We start from the raw sequence: 23,083 nt of genomic DNA on the forward strand, positions 1-23,083 counted from the left end.
CTCAATAAGTCATGAACACCCGTAAATTACGTGCGATCCTCAACTTATAAGAATTCATTTAGTGACCATTTGAAGTTACAACGGCACTGAAAAAAGGGACTTATGACTGTTTTCACACTTAAAACCGTTGCAGCATCTCCATGGTCACATGATCAAAATTCAGACGCTTGGCAACTGACTCATATTTATGATGGTTGCAGTGTCCCAAGGTCATGGGATCACCTTTTGCTACCTTCCTACAAGCCAACTCAATAGGGAAGCCAGGTTCACTTAACAACCGTGTAATTAACTTAAGAACTGCACTTAATAACTGTGGAAAGAAAGGTCTAAAATGAGGCAAAGCTCATTTAACAACTGTCTTGGTGAGCAACAAAAAAATTGGGGCTCAATTGTGGTCATAAGTCAAGTACTACCTGTATCAAACGACACCCAGTGCATATAATTCCTCTTGTTTTAGACAGATCTTTAGGACTTTACTCTTCACATAAGGGCTACTCACCTTCTCGTCTTCCAAGTATTCAACATCGGCAGTGTTGTAGCCATCTCTGTGCCCTCGTCTTAAAACTCGAAACCTCCTCTTGCCTATAGTGTCCACCAATGACCGTCCGTCAGGAAAAAATGCTATTTTTTGAATCTCCAGTATGCAGCCATAATCAGCAAAGCTGAAAAGAGACAAGGCTATTAATACAAGATAGAAAGAAGATTCATATTTACAGTTCTTCTTTTCCAGTTCTATGTAACCTGTGGGAAATGAAGCAAACAAAATGTTAAAAAGTTATGATATTTATGTAGTCACTTACCAAGCCCATCTAAATTATATTAAAGTAAGCAAAATATCTTTACAATCCACAAGACATGTCACAATTTTTGTGCACCCCTAAGGTTTGGAAATTGAAAGTTGAAAAATTTGACACATCCTATGTGGGATGCTACTATGCAAATGCTTTGAATTGAATGGCTTGGGATAGGAGGATCCAGACTCAAAAAGAATACAATTTAAATGCAATTAAATTAAAATCCAATCAGTATCAAATACTGGAACGACTTTCTAATCCAGATTCCCTTTCATTTGTACCCATTTGACTCTGGCATTTCATACACATGAAAAACTTCCTTCTACCTTTTAGGTTTTACATTTACTGCATATCCAGCAAATGTATATAAAGAACAGGCTATTAACATATTTCTGGGACTCCTGCATTGTCCCAAATAATGACATTTTCAACCAGATGCACATGTTCCTTCCTTTTACACTACAAAAAGTCACACTGCAGGAGCAAAAGACTGCATTCAATATGCAGATGTTAGAGACAGAGCCAGCATAGTGAACAATATTGAGGGAAAGACCAGGTGACTATCTCTATTCTACCTACCATAGATAAGCACCAAGTGCAAACTAACATGCAAAGAAGTATCAATAAAAAAACTTATTAATATCCATTCATCTATTTGTTTATTTAGATTCTGATTATGTTCCTCCTAATAATTGGTATCTATCAATGAAATCTGATTTGCAATTTCATTTTTATGGCACTCAGTGGAGTTTTCTTCTTCACTTCTCTAAAATCTAAGTTTTATAGGAGAGGAGGAAGAGGAAGAGAGCATTCAGCTACAATTCAGAAGTTGACATTCTGCCTCAAAATACCAAGCAGAACCCATGTATAGAATTTCAGAAAACAAAAGTTAAATTTATTCTTTTTGGTATGGTTCCATCTGTTGATTCCAATCATCCCAAAATTGTGGGATTCAACCTCTGCTGTAGACTCAGGTTTTAAAAAGTCGCAACCTCGGTCTTTCGTATCACTTACTTTTTTCCGTTTTCATACATGCACATGCCAAACATCTTTGTTCCTGTCTCCTGACATCTTCGCATCATGAGTCGATAGCGAGGTTCAAACACATGAAGAGGACATACAAGACCTGGAAACGACATGGTGCACACAAAGATGGGGATATTCTTGTTTAGGCTGTAAAAGAAAAGGGGGGAAAGACCATGATCAACAAAAAGACTACTAGGAACTTGAAAAATCAACAGGAGGATTTCAGAGTAGAACATACCACTGAATAACTTTTATGCATGCATACAAGGACATGCAGATGAACCCTCCATGCCTGCTCAAAAAGATTAAAATGCATGTGGATTTTTGAACCTACCAAGAAGCCAGATATTTATTAGATTTATATGCTCATTTTACTCCATAAACTCTAAAGAACTGCCAAAAGTCATGTTCTATAAACCTATTATCTAGTTCATCTGTCCCTTCCAGCATTGCTAGGCACATTCATCAACACTGGGACCCTACACTGATAAGAAAGAGAGCTGCATTTATCTGAATGTGTTTATTCAACCTTGCAGGTATTCCTGGAATAAGGCATAGGGAGACATTGCCATTAGAGCCTTCATATCAGATTACAGAAGACACAAGAGAGAAAAACAAATTGAAGACATGATGATGTGAGGCACTCATTATGAAACAAGGGTGGACAAGGAATGAGTGGATGGATGGATGGATGAATAACTCAGGGTCGTTATGAACAGATTCTTGGGTTATCTAAAGCTTAACCTTGTGTAGGTGCATGCATAAATACACAGAGAGAAACGAACACACACCGTTTTTTTTTTAAATGCTGGGAAATGCTAAAACATGCTGAGGGAGATAATTATTTGTGGTTAATTGAAATAAACAGCAATGAAGGGAACTGAAGTTAGGGAAACCAGCTCATCTTGCCAACATGGGCCCTGAAGCGATTGTCCTAACTGTAATAAGCTTACTTCTAAGAAGAACTGGATAAAACTGTCAAATATACTTTCCAATTCCTTTAAAATAGGTTTTCTGCTTCTTGGATTGAACACACAGAATATGCAGCCAAAAGGTCCATATTTACTTTGAAAGTTCTACCATTTCAGCTTGGTGGACCAGTTTCCTTTCTGCCAGTTGTGAAGGGAAGACTGTAGTCATCAACTCTTCAAGCAGAATGGTAGTATTGTATTTTCCAGCTTTCAGATACTGGAAGGAACCAAACATTCATAATTATATCACCTTGATATATTTTATACATATTTACAGATATATCTTATATATTTTAGTCCCACAAAGTATATCTTTTGTAGAATGGAAGATTGAAAGCATTCAGCAGAAGACACTCCGTTCTCCGAGTTCCTCTTCTGGACTTAGCCAGTTTTTAAGAGCAGAGATTTTTCAAAATCCAGTTCTGAATTGCATAGATCTGAAATCCCCTTTCAATGGTGTATTTTTCCAAAGAATAAAACTTTGGCTCAGGTGACCCCCTGAGTCACATTTGCAAATATTTTCTGAAAATCGCACTCGTAGCACCTGTCAATATTTAATAGTCACTGATGCCTAATGCAAAATTGGTTTTGTACTAATTATAGCTACAGTAATACCTGGCAATAATTAATAAATCTATTTGATTTAACACTTGGAGCCTAATATTTTTATGAGATAGTCTAAACTACTATGGCTACCTCTTATGACTTACTATATACAAAATCATTCTCAGTGCTAAAGCTAAATTATTTTGTTTATTAAATTTGTTTGCTCCCATCTCACTGCCAGGTGACTCTGGGTGGCTTACGACATCAAGATAAAACCATAAATATATATACAAATGTATAAAATCACAATAAAATTGTAATAAAAATAGAAATTGTTGTAATATTTGTACCTGCCAGGAGATGTGCTTTCATATACATCAGAAACACAGAAACTTTATCTTAATCAAGGCCACTTTTACTACAAAAAAAAATCCATTCAATAGTGAAAGTCAAGGCTAAAGAACATGCCAACCTGCAAATCCAAAATCTCCAAATACTGCATAATTTAATATTCTTCAGATGCACTGGAATGACAGAACTGGTTTACCATCTATTTTTTTTCTTGGCTACATAAAGAAAAGCACCCAGCAGTTGCAAGCAAAGAAGAGAAAATTGTCCCTCTTACCTCTTGCAGGCTTTGCTTGCAAAGTGGGCAGTTGGGTCGGTGGTCTAAGCAACGCTCCATACACTCTTTGCAAAAGGTGTGGCCACATGGTGTGGTAACAGGTTCATACAACATACTGCGGAGAAAAAACACCATCTCTTGTTGGGCACTGACATGTTCATTATTAGCAAGCCACTTAAGTATGGGATTGATGGCCTGTCCATTAGGTGATTGGAAAGAATTCAAGAAATGCTCGTCAACCAATGTTCTGCCTCAAACTAAAGTAAGATATCAATGGGATGTCTCAGAGTTTTGCTGTGGGCCCTGTACTCTTGTACATTTTCATTAATGCCCTGGCTGGAAAGAATGCTTATTATATTTACAGACTATACAAATCAGGGTGGGAATATCAATACCTAACAAGACAGCAGTATATTACTGAACAATCTTAAGAGGTTAGAGAAATGAATGGAAAATGGCAGCATAACATTTAACAGAGGCAACGGTTGAGTTTTTCACTTAGATCTCAAATTATGTTATTACCTAGCTTGGTAATGATACTTGCAAAATGATGACAAGCTAAATATGAATGAGTACTTTGACAGAGAGGTAAAAAAGGTAAATGCAGGAAGCTTCTGTTCAAAATGACAGAAGATCCCTGCTCTGATCAGACTCCATTTCAAAGACAGTCTCCAATTCCTGGCACCTGATTTAAGATAAAATGGAAACAGTTCAGAGAAGAGCAATAAGGAAGATCTGGCAAGTAGCAACTAAGTTCTAGGAAAAGAAACTGAGGAACCTGAAAACGTTTAGTTTGAAAGAAAAGTATGACCAGAGAAAAATATTATCGTATGTCTCGGCAACCTTTAGAAGAATGATTTGTATTCCACTATCCCAGAGAACAGAAGATGGAATAATTAGATAAATGGGAGGAAGAAAGATTCTGGTTGAATACTATGTTAAGAGTAAAACCAATAGCAAGATAATGGACCCATTTTTGCAGGACAGTCATAGATGCTTTTTATTTGGATTTTTGAATATCCATGAGATTGACTTAATAGTGTAAATCAGGTGTTTCTTAGCTTTTTCACAGGCCATAGAGCCTGTTAGTTAAAATTATTGTGTTGTTGTTATTCCTGGAATCCCATATCCAGAGGCAAAGTTCTAGCAATAAAGCGACTGCATTCAAGTGAACTTTGTTCTTAGTCTCTCGTGGAATCCCATCAAGTTATTGCCAAACCCAAGGATTTTGCAGAAGAGAGCTTAAAAACCCCAGTCCATATAGTCAATTTCAATTGCATCATAATTCAGTAATATCAAGAGAAATATGCTGCGTTCTTGGGAAACATATGATTGCATAATATAATAATCAGTTCACAGGATCAGAAGAAAATGTTTTGCAATGGTGGACAGCTTTGTAAACAGCCACCAGCAAGTTCCTGTGTTAACTTGAGATAAATGCCTTCTTCCTGGTTCGAAACAGAGAAGTTGCAAAGAAATTGAAAAAGACTCCAGCACAATGTAAAGTAAGATAAATCAGCTCTAAAGTGAAAAGTATTGAGTACTCAAATTCTTGTAAGTCTAAATCTTTTCTTTCAATAGATCCTGTTAAAGACTTTGTGAATCTTTCTTGAAGGTTTACTTTTAACTGAATCAGCTGCCAAGACTCTTAACACTAAGATTCCTAAAACACCTGATGATTACAGGCAGTTCTTGGGTTATAACGACTTGTTCAACAACCATTCAAAGTTATGATGGTGCTGAACAAGGGGGACTTACAACCAGTCCACAAAATTGTGGCTGTTGCAGGCCTGGCTCACAATTATGATATTGCAGTGAGACGTGGTCACATGATTGCAATTTCCAATGCTAACATTAAAATACTACAATACTTATATGAAGAAAAACATTGTTCTACAATTTCTCTATTTTTTTTTTAATACCAGCCCCCAAATTGCTCCAATTCCATCACACTGGACCATTATATGATACAGCCAGTGTTTCTATTTTCCGCATAAAAAAATATATTCTGCAAAAGAGATTGGAATTGATTAAGGTTAACTACCAAAGAGCCGTCCTTTCTTACTTTCTTTGAAATATCCATCTTCAAAATGAAACGAATTTCAGTTCATTACAAAGTAGTACTACTCTGCAAGAAGTATTACACTGGCACAATTGGATAACAATTTCAGGGGTCAAAGATGTCCTTTATTAAGTTCTGCCTGGACTTATTTTTCAGGCACTCCGTCCCTTTATTGTATTGAATACTGTCATGACATTCTAACCCAGTTTTAATTTTTGTTCATAGCCTTTCCACAATAAATGTTCAGGCACTGAGGTTGCATCTCCATTTAATATCTTCCAGTCCCCAGTCTGCATTTCAGACCAGGCAGCATTTCTTTGCCCCTTGTCTCAAGGATTTTCTCACAACTGAGGAGAGGATTTAAATGGCAAGAACTACATCAAACCAGCGGTGGAGGGTTTTGCAAGCAAGTTCATTTTGCCTTCTAGCAAACATTCATGATATGAGATCCCTAAACTTCATGGTTGGGCTAGTCTTATATAAAGCATGCCTCAATGTTTAACTCTTTAGATTGTTAAAATTATTATTTTAAATTCTAATGCTAAGCTGTACTTCTAACAAAAACTTCGGTGTGTAATCATCACTATTTTCCCCCCCCCCTTTTTTTTTTACCAGTCAAAAAAGATTTTCTGATATCATACCATGCAGTAGTGTACCACTTCATGTTTCATATGAGGAGTGTCTCATTTCTGACTGGTGAAAACCTGAGCATGCTCTTTAGCAAGCAGTCCTATAATATACACCGGATTTTAGTACATGTAAGAATATAGAGATTATGGATATAGGATTTTTCTATTCACAAAAAAATACTTAATTTTGAACAGTACTTTAAATAGAATAGATGTATTTAAAATACCAAGAGAAAGTACAAATATGTTCCAAAACCTTTTCTTTACTCTTAAACAAATAAGGAAGAAGTTTATCCCCATGGCTTTTTCAGAAGTCCATTGGCTAGAACACGGGTGCCAAACTCACGGCGTCACATTGCCGTCACGTGACATATCGTGATGTTTTTTCCCTTTGTGGAGATGGGGTGGGTGTGGCCCACGTGTGAAACATCCGGCCAATAGGCCGACAGTTTGACACCCCTGGGCTAGAACCATAAGAAGACACCTCATGCTCAATTTGCATTGCACCTCAAAACCCTTTTCCCAGCAGCTCTTAACAAAATAGCAGAGTTGGAAGAGACCTTGGAGATATTCTAGTCCAACTCCCTGCTCAGGCAGGAAACCCTATTCCATTTCAGACAAGTGGTTTTCCAATCTCTTCTTAAAAACCTCCAGTGTTGGAGCATTCACAACTTCTGAAGGCAAGTTTCTCCACTGTTATAACTGTCAAGAAATTTCTCCTTAGTTTTAGGTTACTTCTCTCCTTGATTATTCCGAGGCTGTTAATTAACTGACCGTATACAAAGGGAACATTCCAAGTCTGATGTAGTCAGGATGCCCATGAAGTCTGGACAATAGTCTTTCGTAGACTTTATATCTGGTGATTTAGTTCCTGAAGTCTCTGGTGAGGCCTCCTCTTCCTCCAAATCTGGTTCACAAAAGGAAAGAGCAAAAGTTAGATTATGAACCTTGCACACCGACCAACTTCTCACTGAACCCCACTTTGGTCATTTTTATTACTTTTGTTTTATTGCGGGTCAGAGATCTGACCAAGTCACATACTTGCAAGGAGCTATTTTGTGAGGTTTCCCTCCCTCTTAAGACCAAGGGTCTATTATGGTGTCATCCCAAGTGGCAATTGGTTTCACATGAACACTGGCCACCAGTGTTCTATTTGGGGCTCTATTCCTGCAGCCCAGACATGTTACTTTAAGTATATAATCCCTTTCAGAGATTAAAGAGATTAAAGAAAGAAGAGTCTTTCAGCCACTGCCTTCATCTTTTATATGCACTCCTGTCTCCCAGTAAAATCCCAAAAATTTTCCAATTAGACTGTAAATCAAAATCAAAATTGGAAATAATTGTTCAGCAACAAAAGAAATCAAACTAACATATCCTGGGCCATTAAACCCTATCCGGGATACCACTTTGTGCAGGTTCAGATCAAAATTTTTCCCTACCGGTTCTGTGGGCGTGGCTTGGTGGGTGTGGCAAGGGAAGGATGCTGCAAAATCTCCATTTCCACCCCACTCTGGGACCAGCCAGAGGTGGTATTTGCCGGTTCTCCGAACTACTCAAAATTTCCGCTACTGGTTCTCCAGAACCTGTTAGAACCTGTTGGATTTCACTCCTGGTTCGGATGGATATTATTATATTTATCTCCAGCTGGGGCCCCAAACCACTAGAAAGATCCAGTACATACAGAAGCAGGACTCTTCCGTAAATCATGCTGGACTGAGTGTGATGTAGCTAATTTTAACATTAAGCTGGGCTGCCCTTCTCTACCCTATCATTTGATCAGCATTAAAACTGTGCAATCTAATCAGGCCCCTATTGATATACAACAGGCACTCCTTGGGGCTTCTTGTGATGGAATTCGGTCTTGAGAACAGTCACATGATTCTAGGGTTTGGGGAGTATGCTCAAAGTACTTGCTTAAAATGATTCTGTTTGGGGGTGGGAGGGGGGGTGGGAGGAGAGAGTGATCAAATGACAGGTCAAGATTTTCAAGCACAGAGCCAAAATAATTTATCATAATTAGGGCATTATTAGGCAGAGATAAGAAGCTTATTTTAAAAAGCATGGACTTGTAAATATTTACTGATATACTCACCTTCTTTATTTGCAGAAAGGTCTGATCTGAACTTCTTCCTCATCCATTGAGACATGGGAAGTGCTGCCTGGCTATGATCAGGCATAGTTTCTTCCAGCCAATTTTCTTTTTGTGCCTTCGTATCCTATTTAATAAAGGGAAGAAAGATGTTAAACACCAAACCAAGGGTCACAAGTATAGGTAGGAAAACAAAAAGGCAACACTACGTACAGTACTCCCAAGCTTTATTTTACTCATGCAGAGATATTATTTCTTGAATCAGTTACATGGTATGACACCTTCTCTAGATATTGTTTTCTACTTCCAATGAAGCGTGATCATACCTAAGAAGGGGATGGTATAAAGCTTGAATCAAATTTCTTACACTACAAATTCTCAGATATCTACTGGTCCACGTATTCTACCCAAACATAAAGTAGCTTTAATCACTCCACAAGATCAATGGAGTCATAAAGAATACACGACAGAAACATCTGTCAATTGGACAATTTGGGTCTGATGTGCTAGTTGAATGTGAAGTTTCTAAACTTCCTGAAGTTTAGTTTTATTCACAACTGAAAAATTGTACAAAACTAAATAAGGGTAATAGGGATGTGGTGACTCAGTGGCTAAGACTGAGCTTGTAGATTGAAAGGTTGGCAATTCAGCAGTTCAAATCCCTAGTGGCGTGTAATGGGATGAGCTCCCATTACTTGTCCCAGCTTCTGCCAATCTAGCAGTTTGAAAGCAGGTAAAAAATGCAAGTAGAAAAATAGGGACCACCTTTGGTGGGAAGGTAACAGCGTTCCGTGCACCTTTGGCATTTAGTCATGCCGGCCACAGAGACGTCTTCGGACAGCGCTGGCTCTTTGGCTTTGAAACAGAGATGAGCACCATCCCCTAGAGTCGGGAACAATTAGCACATATATGCGAGGGGAACCTTTACCTTTACCTTTAAATAAGGGTAACTTGCATGCCATTTGGATTAAGGAGTTGCAGTATATGTTTTATCAAACCACCAACGGTTAAAGCTTTAATAATTTAGAATGTAGGCTTGCAGTTTTTGAGCCTTCTCTACATTATAATCATTTTGATTTAAAATTCAGAGGATTGTAAATTGTGGTCTGAGAAATAAGGGCAAAATATATGAATGTGATATTGAATGATAGCCTAAAAACCTGGAACCTATCAAAATATGAAGAACTAAGATCTGATGCTGTTGCATATTTGAATGTTCTAATCTCCATTAACTTTATTTTTAAACTGTGTTGTTCTTTTGTTATTGTTGTTTTGTTTTTCCTACACTTTAATTATTTCCTGATTCACCTTTGCTTTGCTTTTTGTACTATGATGCATGATGGTACTTAATGTTTATTTTTAATTCTTGTATTTTTATTATTATAGATTAAAAAAGCAGATGTTGTTTAAAAGTAAAGTAATGCAACTCTGTGAAAGGTAAGATAGGCTTCCCCAATCCCTACAAACATTAGCTGGTTCTTTTGTTTACAGATAAATGTACAAGAATGTCTTTAAGTGAGAAAACCAGAGGTGAGCAGACAGTCTTGAAGTGTTGGATACATGAAAGGATCCACATGGAAATCCCTTCACCAATGTCCCATATACATATTTCTGTATATAGCTTTACATATTTTTATTACACTATCTCTAACTTTGGAACTGGTAAGTCATCATCCCATATGACTTACCGGTAGAGTTTCGCCTTCAAAACCTTCAAGAAAAGTCAATTGTTCCCTTGATTTACAACCTTCCAAGTTCTGACTGCCCTTGTTCTTCAACTCCATAACAGTACCAGGAATAGGGGAGGCATCGTTTGTGAGAATCTGCAACAGAAGGATTTTACATTACTTGGTTCTGAAAGAGAACACTGTCCCAAAGGTGGTTTTTCAAGAGACAAATGGACTTCCTGGTTTTTCTTTAAAGATGTTTCGCTTCTCATCCAAGGAGCTTCTTCAGCTCTTAGAAGCTTCTTGAATGAGAAGCAAAACGTCTTGAAAGAAAAAACCAGAAAGTCCAGTTGCCTCTTGAAAAACCACCTTTGGGACAACTATGACCTGGATGACCGAGAATCTCCATAGACAGAATCTTCACAGTAGAATCTGACTTCTGAGAAGTCTGTAAGGCTCATGTCTCTCAGTTGGTTAAATATGGAGCTAGTCAGATACAGGCTTCACATTCTTCAGGCTATACTTGACAAGACATCATGTCAGTATGATTTTTTTAAAAAAAAATACTCTTTGCCCAACCAGTATTCCTCAATCTTAGGAACATTAAAATATGTGAACTTCAATTCTCAGAATTCCTAGCCAGTCGGCTTAAAGTTGTTCAGACCGAGACACTGCATTACATAGAGAAATGACTTCTCATAACTCTTATCAATACAGAAGCAACCTGCCTAACAATATACAGTATTTATTAGGGGTAAGCAAAGACCTATATTCTAAGGCCCAAATGTGATTCAGACCACAGTGAACATGCCCCACACCTATCAGGAATGTTGTAAACCTTTGCTCAGCATCACACAAAAATGACAAACTGTGTGCAACCATAGACACATCAAATCATATTTTGCCATTTAAATCTTAATTTCTGTGTAGCTTAACAATTCTTTATCCTTAACAATTCTCAAAAGAAACAAATACTTTTCTAAAAAGAAAACCAGAGTGATACCCAATTGGAGAGGTATGAGTAGATACAACTTCATCAATTCCAAAAGTAAACTGCTACATCTTCCTATGCAAACCAATTACGCTTCCAACATTTAATCTCAAGGTGCTTAGTCATCATAGTGCACTTACCTTTTCTATTTCATATTCAGCTGCATGAAAACTGGAATCCAGTGTAAGGCAATGTTGAAATTGCAGCAGGGCCTCTGGTTGGTTCCCTAAGTCCAAGAGCACTTTCCCTTTTCTAAAAAAGCCCTGAAAAGAAACATGAAACACATTTCAGTTGCCTTCTTGAACTGTCACAACATTCTGCAGCAGCTGCAGATTGCTTTGCATGATGCCAATGACAGCAGGTTTAGTCAATCAGTCAATCAAGTATTTAGTCCTAAGTGTACCAGGGGTGTAAAATGGTGGCCAGCGGGCTGGATGCATCACGCACAGGCCACGCCTACCCCAGCTCCGCAAAGGCAAAAAATTTGATACATCACATGGTGCGGTCAAGTTTGACACCTGTGGTGTAGACTCTTGATGAGCAGGCAAGCTGCTACTTAAATCCTCCTCTCCATGAGTGGCAGAACCAAAGAATCACCCAGCTATATTCCTTCTAGCCTAACTTGTCATTTTTCAACAGGGCAACAGCAAAAGATGTTGCTGGAATAATGAAATGGCAATTAGATAGGGATCATTCTTCCCATCAACTTCCACAATCCCTGTGAAGCAAGAAAATTAAGAGCAGGAAAATAGTGATGTCACTCAGAAAATCTGTGAGACAAACATTAAGTCTCTCTTTCCCACCAGCATTACTGAGAATGGATGCTATATGGAATTAATGCACCCTCACGTGCAAAAAAAAGTATATCAGAAGTGTAGACTCTTAATTCATCTATCTCAGAACTGTATGTACCAAGGAATGTGTAATGTCCAATGTGTTGGTTTATATATGTATATATCAATATATAAACAAACATACACATTCACATACCAGAGAGAGTTTCACTGAACATTTTTATTTTGGATTACACAGATACTAAGAATGCTGGTTAGATATATTAGAATAGACCTGGGGAGACCTAAGAAAATATTCATTACAGGCATGAGTATGACTCAAAGGAAACTTTATTTTTAGTCTCAATAAGTGGCAGCACCTGATCAACCTACTCTGAGCACAGGACTAGGGATCGTAAAACAAAAAACCTACTGTAAAACAGGATGAAGAAAAAGAGCATATTTATGAGGGAAGTATGAAATAGCTTCAATAGCTTCAATTAGTGCAACAATACAACTTCCCCACTACTTTAATATAAAGAAAATAAAGGGCTAAAACAAAAAAAAAAAAAGCCATCTGAAAATGGAAATAAAATTGGCTTTCCTCAAAATAAAAATATTCCACACCTATTACCACTTTCTTCAAAATGTTCATACCAAAAATATAGCAAAATGACAATTGCACTGATTCTGCTCTTGCTTTGTCACCCTCATAGGCTGAAGAGCTTTTTCAACAGAGCCTAAAAGAACAAGTCTGGCAGGTGTTAAAATATAATCCTTATTTCCAAAATTGTGATCAAATACAAATCATTTGAGGGGGGGGATCAGTGCTTTGGTTGTTGTAAAAAATGGTCAGCAACTGTCATATTTGAGCAAGTACCTTCACAGAAATTATTTGGGAATACACAAATATCAAAAGACAGAAGTTTTAAGAAAGTAGGAGAACATATGAGAACAAGTTTGAACATACGGCCAACTGAAGAATGTTAAGTGCTCCAAAATAGCATTTTCAAATTACTAATCATGATGATGTCAAACTAGCAAAACATTAATCATAGCTCTACAATGCAAGCTCTCCCTTTTAAACCTGCATTGAAACATCTCTCCACACAAAATATGCAAGGGGAGGAATTTGGTTTATTAAAAATATACAATCTATTTATTTATTTATTGGTTCGATTTATATGCCGCCCTTCTCCGGAGACTCAGGGCGGCTTACAATGTGTTAAGCAATAGCCTTCATACTTTTGTATATACCTGCTTAGTAGGGCTTTTGGCCCCCCCTAAGCGGTGTTCTTTTTATACAAAGTCAGCTTATTGCCCCCACAATCCGAATCCTCATTTTACCTACCTCGGAAGGATGGAAGGTTGAGTCAACCTTGAGCCTGGTGAGATTTGAATTTGCAGAATTTGCAGTTAAGTAGCTGGTGCTACTTAACAGCACTTTAGTCTGCTGCGCCACCAAGGCTCATCAATCATAGACCAAACATACAGAAGTTAAAAGACAAAGTTACATACCATCCTATAAAAACCTATTCATACTAATTATACCTAGGGAAGCAATCAGGTCCACAAACCTGAACGGTCATAGCAATGGTACAAAGCTTGACTACAATTCTAGAGGTATCTTAATCATTTAATACAGAGGTCTTCGAACTTGGCAGCTTTAAGACTTGTGAACTTCAACTTTCAGAATTCTCTGGGAGTTGAAGTCTACAAGTCTTAAAGCTGCCAAGTTTGAAGACCTCTGATTTAATACATAGCACACAGTCACCATCTGAGGTTGGTCTGAATAGTTTATAATTAAGATGAAAGATTATCTCTAATGCTAAACGTGGTAGATAAGACATTTCAGAAGTATATGCACTATTATCTCAGTTTCAAAGTCTATGTAAATACACAAATGGTCTTGGTAAGGAATACTATTATATTTACCCACAAGTTTCATTGTGGGGAAAGCATCCATATATGCCAAAGTAAAAGGCCCTCCTGTGAGATGGAATTAATTATAGATATTGGGGAACTGTAAAGCGTTACAGTAAAGTGTAAAGGGCTGTCAGCAGAAATGAGAAGTGTTAGTTTGGTCTCTATGTAAATCAAGATTTAAAATTCTCTACTTGAGCTCTCCAGGCTACATTCAAGCCTAGCATAGATACAGACTGAGGGATAAGCCACAATAAATCAGTCATCCAGTATTTGTTTCTTCAAAGTAGACTGGTATCTGTCAGAACAGGTTGGGCTAGAGATTTGCTTCCCCAATCATGATGTCACCATACAGGTTTTATCACTTGTTCCTCCCCGTAGACATATAGAGTGGGAATTTTCTGGACAGCTCACTAGCACTTGTCTTTTAGAATATTATGCTGATTGGATGTGCAAACTCCAGTCACCAATTCTTTCAAATTTATCCAAATAGTATTCCATATAGTAAATAACTTCTATTGTCTAATTTTTGTAGAGAAATTTATTGTCAGGGAGCAGAATATGGATAAACGTAGGGAAATTTTTACAAGGCAGTCTTGTAAAATTCACTAAGACCTCCCTGGTTTTCCACTATCTAAGTTCAAACATTCAATATTTCCCAGGAATTCTGCAGAGTGCAAATTTAGTCTGCAGTTGGGCATTGACTGAAACATTGGTAAATTCCTCTTTGCATACAAGAGAAAATTCAGCTGAAGTTTGTGAACCTTCCAGAAGTAATTCAAGTTTTTCTTTCTGTGGATTTTAGCAGCAGAATGTTTTTTCATCATTCTGTTAGAGCATATGAGTCAACATTGGCTTGTACAGAACCAGGGAAAACCTACCTTATATTTAAATAAGCAACTATATGAAAGAATATGCCCACTTTCTATACTATTATTGCAACTGAGTTCAAATGTAGCCTTTTCCAGAAAAGCTATTTCATCTCACCACTTGAAAGTTGGGAAGAGCATATGTTTGTTCTGGATCACAACACCCAGCTTTACACTCTACTCACTTCACATTCTTCTGGCTTCTGCTTGCACAGAATCTCCAAATCCTCAAGAGCCCCTTCATACTCCTGTAAAGCCACATAAAGCTCTGATCTGCACACCCTCAATGTAAGATCATCTGGAGCTGTAGGAGGAAGCAGAACATTTCACTGTTGTTCCTAAGAAATAATAAAAACAAACATTGTACACAGTGGTGGGTTTCAAAAATTTTTACTACCGGTTCTGTGGGTGTGGCTTGGTGGGCATGGCAGAGAAGGATACTGTAAAATCTCTATTCCCACCCCACTCCAGGGGAAGGTTACTGCAAAATCCCCATTTCTTCCCAATCAACTGGGACTCAGGAGGCAGAAAATAGATGGGGGCAGGGCCAGTCAGAGGTGGTATTTACCAGTTCTCTGAATTACTCAAAATTTCTGCTACCGGTTCTCTAGAACTGGTCAGAACCTGCTGAAACCCACCTCTGATTGTACAGTCATACACATCAAGGCACTATAAGAAAATCTCCAAGAAAGGGACTTATTGACTAGAACGAGCTGTGTTCATTTCCAATAAGTTTAGCCAGATATTTTTTTTAAAGTCACTAATTGTACTTTACTGACAAGAAGGATGACCTCAAGTATGATCTGTAGGTTAAAATGGCAGATCAAATCACCTGAACGTAGCTTTATTCTGATACTGTCAAAAAAACAATTCTGTGCTTTAGGAAAAGATCTATTGTTTTTTAGTTGAACATATACAATGGTACTTGCATCATTTGAGGATGGTGGATGATAGAAGTGAATGGTAAGAGAGAACTCGCCTCATCCATTAACTAGATTACCAGAATTAAAAAGTTTTTCAATGGCAGAAAACCCCTATCAAAGAAGTATCCATTACAGAGATGTTAAGAGAATGAGGAATAAAGAACAAGAGACAATTCAGTCTGCTAGCTATCATCTGTTATGAATCACATACTTTAGTAGTGTTTTTTACTTTTTATGACCCTGTACAGGTAGTCCTTGACTTATGACCACAACTAAGTCCAAAATTTCTTGATTTTTTTCCCTATCTAGCATTGTATAATGGATGTTAACCAGTTGGTGAGAAAAAGTGCAAAATTGCAGTTGACTAGATTTCAGCAAACGTTATCGTCATAAACTTAAATAAGAATTTGGCAGACAAGATAAACAGCTTAAATAATTAAACTTTCATTGATGATTACCATCCAAAATCTTTCTTATATTATCACCTTCTATATTTTCAATTAAAAGAATTGAAAAAGGCCTATGTGTCAATCAATACAAAATGAGCAGGACTTACTCAAGATTAAAGTTTATAGATATTTATAAATGGTAATAGGTAAAGTCTGGTTTTAGAATGTATTAGCACCCCATACCACAGTATCTCAGAATTTGGGTAATACAATGTTAAAAACATTCTTAATCTCCAAAAAACATTTTCATGGATCATTTAAATTTTTTTTTAAGTGATTTTTTTTTAATGCCAAATACAAGATTAATTTGATAGCACATTTTCATCTCATCTGCTTTGGTGTTTATAAAGAAAAGTATAGTATACTATCAATGGTAAAAAGTTGAAATGCCAAAGCATTGTTTAGTATTGCTCAATCTATCAGCTCCTTGACAGTCCATGTTATATAAATGCACCTGGATTAAATTCAAGGGCCACTAGATTTGAGTTCTATCCCTATTAATTGAAGGAATCCTCCAACTGGAGTAAAAAAAACAATTCAGGTTAGATGAAAATTTTCCAGTATAAACTCACATGTTGATTGAAACACCTGTACCGACACTTGTGTCTGACTCATTGCAAAACAAGAACTAGCATTTTATAACAGCACTATATAAGAGGGGGTGTGTCAGGTTCCATGCGCAGAAAAGTCTGAATCAGTAAAGGAAGCCTGATTCCTAATTACTCATTCCTAAATCCTAAGGTTTAAGTAGCTTCAGTTTACCAGTTCCAAAGCTGATTTTAATGAAAGTTTTAAGATTAAAGATGACATGAGATTATTTCTCCTAGGTAAATAACAGAACATCTTTTCCTCCCCAACAAAGACGCTATGTGTTTAATAAAAGCATGTTAAAAGAAATTTGGTATATCTATCATCATCATAACATCACCATAATCGGAAAGCAGCATCTGTTGAATGTCTTGCCTCTTCAGTAAATGGTAAAGAAATAAAGACTCCATGCAGCATACAATAACCATTTCAACATTGAGAATGGTGCTCTGAAGGGTTAAGATTCCCACATAATTGGGGAAAGCTCACAACTGCTCATAGTTGTTTCTTCAGAAATACTTTCATACCCTCAAATTACAGAAATGATACTGAAATATTAGAAAGATCTGCTCTGCTTTATTCTTGTCCTCCATGAACACTTAAAGATAGTCCCATGGCCCCCAAGGAAGTCAGCAAGTTACATAACTCAATTTTTAAAGACCCCTAAGGGATAACTCCAAAAACAACAGTCCAATTGTCATGCACACTTTAGATTTATGTTTAATTTTCTGATGTGACCATTCCCATTTGCAGCATTTGGTTTCACTTCTGTGGACAAAATCTGCAACAGAAACGAATTACAAGCAGGAAGACTTTCTTTCTCCTCCCCCACACCCACTTTAAAAGAGAAGGAAATCACAAGATCTACTAGCAAGGCACAAATGGGATATACTGTACACCCAAACCTTTATATGACCATAAAATCACCAGCCTTTTAAGGAAGAGGAAAGCCATAGTTGAAGTTAGTGAAAAGGACTACCAAGAATTGTCCCTTGCCTGCTTACACAATGCAGCCAGCGAGGTTGGTGGCAAGTTGTATAACCAGGGAGCACCTGGCGGTCAGTCCCGCGCATATCACCCAGCCTCCCTTCCCCTTCGGCCCCTTCGTTCAACCTCGCAACACTTTCTTTAAAAGCATCACCTCTGGATAGCACGCAAACCTTACCCAAGCCGATTCCCTTCTGAAGCGTCCTCAGCGCTTCCTGGAAGTCCCTCTTGCTCACCAGCTCACGCAGGTCCCTTTTTAACCGGGCCACCTTGGCGGTCGTATCCAAGCCCTTTTCTAGCAAGTTCCCCAGTAGGACGTTCGAGCTCAGCGTTCGCGAGGCCAGGAGGCCGAGCTTCTCCCCGCAGAGGCTGCACTCGGAAGGCAAGGTTTCGCCCAGGCATCTCCTGCAGAAGGAATGGCCGCAGGAGACGGTCACCGGGTCCCAGAGAACCATGCGACAGGAGGGACAGACAAAAAGCTCCATTTTTAAAAAAAAATGCTTCTTGCTCTGCCAGAAGGGAACTGGACGGGAACCGCGGGCTAGACGAGGAGAGTCAGGAGGGCACCGGGCAAAGGTCGACGGCTTCCTAAGAGCAGCAAAGAAAAGCGGCCGAAAGAGCCAGTGGGATACTTTGGCAAAGCTTGAACTTCATCCCACCCACCACCCACACACTTTTCTTTCTTTCTTTCTTTCTTTCTTTCTTTCTTTCTTTCTTTCTTTCTCTTTCTTTCTTTCTTTCTTTCTTTCTTTCTGTCTGTCTGTCTGTCTGTCTGTCTGTCTGTCTGTCTGTCTGTCTGTCTGTCTGTCTTTCTTTCTTTCTTTCTTTCTTTCTTTCTTTCTTTCTTTCTTTCTTTCTTTCTTTCTTTCTTTCTTTTTCTTTTCGCTATCCAACCAGCAACGACGGAGCAAATCGCCGGCTCTTCAAGTCACAAACTTCCCTAGCAGTTCCCGATGACCCCCCTTGGAGGAATTCTTCAATTTCCGAAGGAAAAGAGCTGCTGTCTCTTGCTCTCTCTCTCCAGGCACTGGAGCATTCCCAGCCCCCCAAAAGCAAACTCGCCGTTTCGGCCAACTTCGCGCTCAGCAACCAGGGTTGCTTTTCCATACAACGACCAACTAAATCGACCCCTTCGTCTTAAAAGACCCCCGGACGGTGCCCTCTCCGCCTGAGCATCTAAGCGCTCGCTGGTTTCCCCCAAAGGCTTAACTCTTGCAATTCAACGACGCCAACCAATCAACCAATCAATCAATGGGCAGTCGCTGGAGAAAGCTTGATCCCCGAGGGTGGTGGGTCCCTTCCTGTCGCCCGAGGCGATCTCTCAGCCTGGGCAGGAGGAGACGGCATCCTTTTTCTAGTGAGCGACAAGGAGGCGGGGCGGCGGAGGAGGGGGGGGAAAGTGTCTCGGCGTGGGACGAATAAAAGGAGGAGGAGGGCCCCCCAAACCAGTAACTTTTCCGCCTCCGCGCAGTAGCGTCTTATTTACGCCGGATCGGTCTTCAGCTACCGCCGGATTGCTCCGATGACCTTCTCTATACAGACAAGCACACACGCGCGTAAATTATCCCCACCACCACCTCCACCACCACCCCCAGGCCGGAATATTACATAAAATCGGGAGCAGCCCCGTGTGATGGCGTCGGAGAGCCAGCCGATTGGCTGCCAGCTTCGGCCGGCCCCCACTGCGAAATAGACGTAGCGAAGTGCGTTTCATAACCTCCGAGAGGGATGAAAGTTGGGAGTCGCGCGGACCGGTCGGCTAAAGAAAAGGGGAGGGGAAGGGGCGCGTCTATGCCTCCCGCCCTTGACGTCACAAAGAAGTTGCTTTCCTGAAGGAAGAAGTGGAAGCGAGAGAACGTTCCGCTTTTTCCCGCTGCGTCGTTCTGAAATTGAAGGCATCTCGTGATTCTTCCCCTGACGTTGCCTTGGTCATGTTGTTGTTGTTGTTGTTGTTGTTTTGTTTATTATTATTATTATTATTATTATTATTATTGTTATTGTTATTGTTATTATTATTATTATTATTATTATTATTTATTGGTTAATCTTTAGTGAGATTCACAGCCTTTGAGGCTGGTTAATAGCTCAGCAGCTCGAGTCCTAACCAAGGACCTAGGAACTGTTAAGGTATCGTCGGAGGATGTAAGCTGTTCCGAGTAAGGTGGTTTTTTGTAGAGTCAAAATGTTCAAGTCCGGCAAATTTATAATTTCTATTATCATTATCATTATTATTATTATTATTATTATTATTATTATTATTATTATTATTATTATTATTCGTTCCTTTGATGGAACGATGACGTCCGAGGAATTTACTTGAGTGCAAAAACAGAATGCGACCGATATGCAAGGGTGGTTCATAAGAGCACAGTCCTATCCAAAAAGAGCTGTACACTTGTTACTCTCAGGTACTGCCTAGTGTGGGAAGTTAGCACCCACCCACTCCTAGGAAAATGAAATATTCTAGTGTAAGAAGTTAGCACCCACCCCTTTCCTAGAGGAATGAAATATTGTGGGAAATATTAAAAAGGCAGAATATTATGTTTCCCTGGATGAGACATGGAGAAGCATGTTTTAAAGATGAAGCAGCTGCCACCTTCTTGCCCCCCACCCCACCCTTTGTCAATGGGCCAGAGGCAGAAACTCAATCTTTGTCAATGGACCATCATCTGCAACACAATAGGACCCATCTAGTAACAGAAACTAACACAATAGGACCCATCTAGCAACAGAAACTCATCACATGGTACCTGGGAAGATTACATCAGCCAGCAAGGCTAGCTAAGACCCCCACCCCCTGGGAGTCTGACAACCAATCAGGATACTCTTTCTGGGCCCCAGGAAGTTCAAAGCCAGAGAGGGCATAAAACCCGGGGACTTGCTGCGTCTCGCCCTTTTTCTGTTCAGGAACTCAAACCATGTGATCCTGTCCACCATTAAACCATCTTTCCAAGCAGTCTTCATGTTTCCAGTGTCGTTTTCCCCACTTGGAGTTGAACCCAAAAAGATATTTCTTCCTACAATTGGAAATGTTTAAAAGGCAAAATATTATATTTCCCTGGATGAGAAGTGGAGAAACATGTTTTTAGGCAGGAAACTGACTCACTCTGAATAGTCCCCCCCCCACTCTTCAATAGCGCACAGCAGATATCCACACTAAAGAGATAGCTAGGTCTATTCATAGTAAATGCCCTCACCCAAGATCCAACAAAGGTAGGATTAGCCCTCTACCCATCTAGCAACAGAACTCACCACATGGCACCTGGGAAGATTACATCACCCAGCAAGGCTCATCCAAGCTTGGGACTCAGGACAGCCTACAGAGATGGCCCCATGGGAGTCTGACAACCAATCAGAACACAAACTCAAATTCAAAGCCCAGAGAGGGTATAAAACTCAGGCACTCTCAGCATCTCTTCCCTTTTTTTTCTCTTTCACCCAACATCATCAAGGCATGGGATCCTGTCCACCATTAAAAGCCATCTTTCCAAGTGGTCTCCATGTTTCCAGTGTCTTTTTCCCACTTGGAACTGAACTCAGATGGACATTTCTTCCAACACTATAATATAAATACTATTGTAATTGTGAAGGCTTTCGCTAAGCAACTGGTTCCATTCGGTCAGCTCGGTGAAAAAACACTACCACCACTTTGCTTCTAGTGTAACTTACAAGAATATTGTTCTCTGGAACAGCAATCCTGCATACATTGCATAAAGTGTGAGCAGCGCCGGTGGTGGGCAGCAAACGTAACATTTCCAATCAATGTCTGTGGAGATTCTCAGTCATCCAGGTCATGGTTGTCCCAAAGGTGCTTTTTCCAAAGGCAACTGGACTTTGTTTTCTCCTTGAAGACGTTTTGCTTCTCATCCAAGAGAAGCAAATCTTCAGTTCTGACTCAGAACTGAAGAAGCTTCTTGAATGAGAAGCAAAACGTCTTCAAGGAGAAAACACCTTTGGGATTTCCAACCTACCTGCATGCACTAAAAGATAGTTTTTTCCTAAAACATTTTTAGGAAATTTTTAGCTTGGGAACAACAACAACAAAAATGGTTTATACTAGATTTTGTTGACCTCAACAACTTTAGGATATGTGGACTTCAACTCTCAAAATTTGCTCAGCCAGAATGATGGGAAATTAAAAGTCCATGCATCTTGAAGTTGCTGTGGTTGAGAAGCATTGATTTATGCTATGAGCTGGTGGAAGTAAATCCTGGTCAATGAATTGGGACAAGATTGATTTGGGTTGTTTTGAAAACGGGAAACGTTAAAGTTATTTATTTATTATTGACTTTTTAACTTTCAGGGATCCATTCAATAACCCAGACCACAGTGTGGTTTAATAGGCCATCAGAATTTGATTGTGGTTATTTGCAATCTTTGGAGCTACCATTTAGAAGCTGGGTTACTGGTCACCCTTCCCAAAGCTGTTATTTAGATCAGATATTAGACCATATCTCCCAAATTTCTCTAAATTTGTCTTAGTTTATGTAGGAAGTGATTGAGACTACAGGGTAAACCACCACTTCAAACAACAAAAACAACTTTGGAGTCATGATTATATTGCCAGAGGGAAGAAATACTTGGTAGGATGCAAAAATCCAACAAAAATACATCGTAAAAATAGTTGAGGGAGCAGAATATTGAAGGAACATAGCAATTTAATTTGGGAGAATGGATCATATGCCCCTGTATTCAGTAGTGAGATAATTAGATTATGTGCCCTGAACCAATATTCAGTAATGAGATAAATATTCTACAGACTAACCTCCTTTCCAAACAACTCCCTTTCATAAAGAGGCTTCTGTGATAAACAATATAATCCTATCATTCACATTCTTTCTCTTAGCTAAAAACATGACAAAATGGCTAACAAATGTTGACCAACTTTCACAATATCATTATATCACTGCCAAAATATTAGGAAATCATCATAGGTTGGTTACAGAACCTCTGTAGAAGCAACCACAGCAAATCTTATGAAACCTAGTTTGGAAATCAAGAGTTACCCTGTTGTTTTCCTGCAGAATAATCTTTACCTCTCATCCGCTGCTTATCATTTTAATAAGTACAGAAAATTTCCCCCTAATTGGCATTTTACACATTACATTACATTACATTTTAGTTTAAGATACATTTATGAGATTTAATTTCAAAAAAAAATCTGAAGAGCT

At 38.8% G+C, this 23,083-nt stretch overlaps 1 protein-coding gene across 2 annotated transcripts in view; it reads right to left on the reverse strand.

Moving 5' to 3' along the window:
* LOC117654956 (LON peptidase N-terminal domain and RING finger protein 1-like) overlaps positions 1–19,725 on the reverse strand; it is a 30,617-nt gene extending 10,892 nt beyond the window's left edge. Inside the window, exons 1-10 of one of the 2 annotated variants that reach the window (XM_087887522.1) lie at positions 18,091–19,725; positions 15,151–15,269; positions 11,541–11,663; positions 10,431–10,565; positions 8,746–8,869; positions 7,428–7,560; positions 3,963–4,077; positions 2,887–3,008; positions 1,809–1,967; positions 500–662 (exon numbers count right to left, since the gene is read on the reverse strand). In XM_087887522.1, coding sequence (XP_087743648.1) covers positions 500–662; positions 1,809–1,967; positions 2,887–3,008; positions 3,963–4,077; positions 7,428–7,560; positions 8,746–8,869; positions 10,431–10,565; positions 11,541–11,663; positions 15,151–15,269; positions 18,091–18,397 — 1,500 coding nt within the window. In that variant the 5' untranslated portion in view covers positions 18,398–19,725. The remainder of the gene's footprint in view (positions 1–499; positions 663–1,808; positions 1,968–2,886; positions 3,009–3,962; positions 4,078–7,427; positions 7,561–8,745; positions 8,870–10,430; positions 10,566–11,540; positions 11,664–15,150; positions 15,270–18,090) is intronic. The other variant, XM_034401957.3, reaches the window with a different exon arrangement.
* Positions 19,726–23,083: the final 3,358 nt, after the last annotated feature.

The sequence above is a fragment of the Pantherophis guttatus genome, chromosome 2 (genome assembly GCF_059756535.1).
Source record: "Pantherophis guttatus breed Tessera chromosome 2, ASM5975653v1, whole genome shotgun sequence".
Classification (NCBI taxonomy): domain Eukaryota; kingdom Metazoa; phylum Chordata; class Lepidosauria; order Squamata; family Colubridae; genus Pantherophis; species Pantherophis guttatus.